General features: G+C 37.6%; 1 protein-coding gene across 2 annotated transcripts; it reads left to right on the plus strand.

Annotated features, from left to right (window-relative positions):
• The first annotated feature begins 492 nt into the window (after window positions 1–492).
• Window positions 493–3,410, plus strand: LOC130748253 (NAC domain-containing protein 40). 2 transcript variants are annotated; one of them, XM_057601437.1, is made up of 5 exons: window positions 493–1,037; window positions 1,237–1,266; window positions 2,043–2,296; window positions 2,620–2,910; window positions 2,993–3,410. In XM_057601437.1, the coding sequence occupies exons 1-5, from the start codon at window positions 848–850 to the stop codon at window positions 3,332–3,334; spliced, it is 1,107 nt and encodes a 368-aa protein (XP_057457420.1). In that variant the 5' UTR covers window positions 493–847; the 3' UTR covers window positions 3,335–3,410. The 2 variants fall into 2 exon arrangements, with proteins under 2 accessions (XP_057457420.1, XP_057457422.1); XM_057601439.1 differs by lacking the exon at window positions 1,237–1,266 and having other exon boundaries at window positions 496–1,037.
• Window positions 3,411–4,245: the final 835 nt, after the last annotated feature.

Below are 4,245 nucleotides of genomic sequence, written 5' to 3' on the forward strand. Positions count from 1 at the left end.
AGCAGTATGGGCTATGATCCTCTTAAGTGAATTGACATTGTCAATTAATATTTAAATAGTTCACATATTTAATAGATAAGAAGAGAGAAATAAACACATAATATTTTTTTTCTAATGTATCTCCACAACCGGCAGCCATGAGATTAATCATTCGATGCTCTAAATCGAGTTAAATTGGTACCTCTTCCAATAAATACTTTCTTATACGAATCACACAGTAATCGAACATTGGACTAAATGCTTGAGAGGGCTGGATTAGTGTAGTTTTTAAGAGCATCTCTATCTATAATTCTTAGAAGTGAGTTCTTAAGCTAAGAACTAAGAGTATCTCCAACCATGAGTTGCCAGTTATGTTACTTAAACACTATTTTGATGGGTTCAAACTGTCACATAAAATTTAAGCAAATTTCACTACCACCATGCTTTAAGAAGCATGAATCTGTTGGCATTTTCCATTTACGAGTCAATAGTGTGTGAGTGTGTGTGACTTGATTAGTAGTACACAAAAAACATGAAGAAAAAGAAAGCAGACGGTCACGGTGCCCACAGAATGGAATAAAAGCACAAGCACGTGAGGTGATAACATGGGCATGCCACATCGGAACCTTATTAACACAACACTTCATCTGCTACCGACTTTGTCTGTCTCAACATAAATACTCTTCCCCCACGCCACCACCACCTGACCCACCTTGCTTGCCGCACACAAGCAAGCAAAGCACCAAAATCACAAAACCAACGAAAGGAATCAGAATTCAATTCCTCACCACCTTAAACCCTTGATTAATTCTTCATATTTTTGTGTTTGTTTTTGAAAAACAGAGGAGGGTTGTTAGAGTTTTTGATCATGGAATTGGTTTCCAGAGAAGTGCCCTTGTCAATGGCTACCCCCTCCATGTTTCCAGGGTTCAGATTCTGCCCCACAGACGAGGAGTTGATTTCTTATTACCTCAGGAAGAAGCTTGATGGCCATGAAGAGAGTGTTCAGGTCATTTCTGAGGTTGAAATTTGTAAATATGAGCCATGGGATTTACCAGGTTACTCTCTTTTTCCTTTTCCTTTTCTGGGTGTTTCTTTTTTGAATTGAATTCTATTTCTATTTGGGTCTTCACTTTGAATGTCAAAATTGAAACTTTGCTACCTGCTTGTCTCTTTCAATTGGAATCTTGTTCTACTAGCTCATGTGATGTGATGCCTGTGAGTTTATTTCATTTTGATTGAATCATGTGTGTGTAGGTAGGTGGGACCGTGGGAGCTTATGTAAATGTAAGTGGGTCATCATCATGTATAAACAGGGCTCTTTGAATTTTTAGATTCTCTTATTTTTTTACACTGCTTTATTCTCATGTTTCTATAGCATCATGTTGATACCTTGTGTAAAAGTCACACCTCTGTGGCTCTGTTTTCCATACATGAGAAGAATCAATTTCTTGCACTGTGAAAATTGCGTTGGATTTTTTGATATACACATCCAATATTTTGATTCTCCTAGTGCCCCCTAAGCTTACAGCTTGTTTGGACATTTGGGTTCTTTTTTAAATTGAAGATGTTTGTGTAGTAGTACTAGCTGAAAAATGAAAAATGTCAAATGCATTCAGCTCATGGCTGTTACTGAATTCAACAGTGAATTTTTTATTTAAATAGTTCAATAACAAGAAAATTTTCTTGTATAGAGCCAGTGTTATTATATTAAATGATAATTTTCCTTAGAGGAACCTTATGATAAAATATGATTCAGCTTTGAACAACTAGTGTGTGTAATGATACTATTGGAAGCATAATTTTTGTGACTGGTTGGACATTCATGCAACATGTATCTCAATTCTTGACTTGTTTCTTGTTAAAAGTAAAAACAGAACATATGGAAAGAAACTAATGTCTGTATCTTGTGTTGACACTTGACAATGAAATATGTGAAATGAAATGTATTAGTTGTCCAATCTTACTTATTCATTCTCTTAGATATCCATTTTTTAACTTTGTGAAAGTTTAAACTTGGCACTAATTGAAACACTGACCTGTTAGCACTTATTTGAAAGCAGCAATGTCGTTCATTCAATCAGATAATGAGTGGTTCTTCTTCTCTCCCCGTGGAAGGAAGTACCCGAATGGTTCTCAAAGTAAAAGAGCAACTGAATGTGGCTATTGGAAGGCCACTGGGAAAGAGCGCAATGTGAAATCAGGCTCTAACGTTATAGGCACAAAGCGGACTCTGGTATTCCACTTGGGGCGTGCACCGAAAGGAGAGAGGACCGAATGGATCATGCACGAGTACTGCATCAATGACAAGTCTCAGGTGAGTAATCACTAATCAGTGTTCTTCCTGTATAACAAGGTTGATTCAAGCATCCTATGTTTTATGTTATGTAACTGTAAATAAGTTATGTTTGGATCAATTTCTTTTTGTTCTGAATCAATTCTAAAACCAAGAAGATCATTTCAAATCAATTCTAGAAGGATTTCCAATCGTGTGTTAATTCTAACATGTTTGTATTGACATCTCTTTCCAGAAATTCTACCACCCAGATGCTACTACAGAAGTTCCTACCCATAATTGATTTTGGTTTTAAAATTAATTGTAGAAGGATTTCCTAACATGCACTTAATGTTATGTTTCAGGATTCTTTGGTGGTTTGTCGCCTTAAGAGGAACACAGAGTTCCGTTTGAGCGATGCTTCAAATAGAGCTTCTTCAAGTCAAATCCAACCAGTGCATTCACATGAAAGCTCAGATGGAGGGATTGATCAAAGTCAAAGGGGTCTGGGTGAGGGTGCGCAAGACAAAGAGGTTGGGTGCAGCTCCAAGCGGAGCAGCAGCAGTTATGGTTCGGAACAAATTGAATCTGTATCTGAATCGAATCAACGTCCAGCTAATGACGGTCATTTGACTGAATCTTCTGGTCACCTAAAGGTAGCAGCCATAATAATCTATATATGTTACTAGATTGGATGAAATTGAGTGGTTCTAAATAACACAGTTGTTGTTGGTATAGGAAGTAGATGAAGAGGATTGTTATGCTGAGATACTGAAGAATGATATCATCAAATTAGATGAATCCTCAATCTCGAAAGCCGGTCACACAATACCAGAGGACCCTGCACAGTTGGATAACTACCAAGGCACAGCGCAACGAAGGATAAGATTAAGGGTTAAAAGGCCAAGGCGTTCTGCTGAAGGAGCTCGTTGCTCGAGCAAAATGCACTCATCCAAGAGTAGCTTCTTTGCCAGAATTACCACCAGATTGGTGGTGGTATTTGCTTTCTTGGTTTTCACTTTGGTAGGTGTATGTTTTTGGTCTTCATTTGGTACTTGGTCACGAACAAGTGAAATTTAGTGGCGTAATTATTATTAGCCCTTCTTCTATGCTGTGCTATGCAAGTGTAGGGAAGGTTAAACCTGTTCCTTTAGAATTTGATGCATTAATTAGGCTTTGAGATTTTTTGTATGCAAATGAATGGTGATCTCCTCTGCGCCATGAGAATATGCAGTGAGCTTTGGGATGGATGGAATCTCATAAGTGTATCCTTCCGATCAAAGATGACCTGGGCTGAGATACCCACCTGAAAAGGCCCAATTCAGCCCTAGCCTGATCCAAAAGTTATGTTCTATATGTGGTTTAAATAGAAAGTTGAAATGTTTATTATAAAAAAAATCAGAAGCCTGTGACAAACAAGTTGTAGAAATGTAGAATAGAAAAAAGAAATGATGAGAGATAGTATGTTTGATTTTTTGATTTTACTATAAAGGTTGATTAGAAAGTAGTGACCAATTAAAGAGTTTCTTTGACATCTATCTTCATTGACCCATTTGGCAAGTTGACTCGACGGGTTCAACCTTATTTTGTTATCCTTGTTCCTTTTAAGTCCTTACCTTTCCAAGATCGGCACTAAACCCATCACCATATTGACAAATCATAGTGAATGAGAAATTATAATGAACCTCACAGATGTCCAATCAAACTGTAGTGAATAAGAAAACAAGCCTATGATAAACCTCACAGATGTTCGATCGAACCAGTTGCAGGTGAAGTTGAAACGATGATCAAAGACCCTAGTAACATGGGGAAAATGTGTAAGAAAAAAGAGAACTCATTGAAGAAAAGTGGCTTCATTGTGGAGTTCCCTGCAAGGAAACTCACTTCTCTAGTCATTGTAGTGGAGACTCCCCATCTCTAGTCATTGTAATGGAGACTCCCCACCCCGTTGTTAGAATTTTGTGTTAAAGGGGCGGGGATCCAAGAGTATA

The sequence above is a fragment of the Lotus japonicus genome, chromosome 3 (genome assembly GCF_012489685.1).
Source record: "Lotus japonicus ecotype B-129 chromosome 3, LjGifu_v1.2".
Classification (NCBI taxonomy): Eukaryota; Viridiplantae; Streptophyta; class Magnoliopsida; order Fabales; family Fabaceae; genus Lotus; species Lotus japonicus.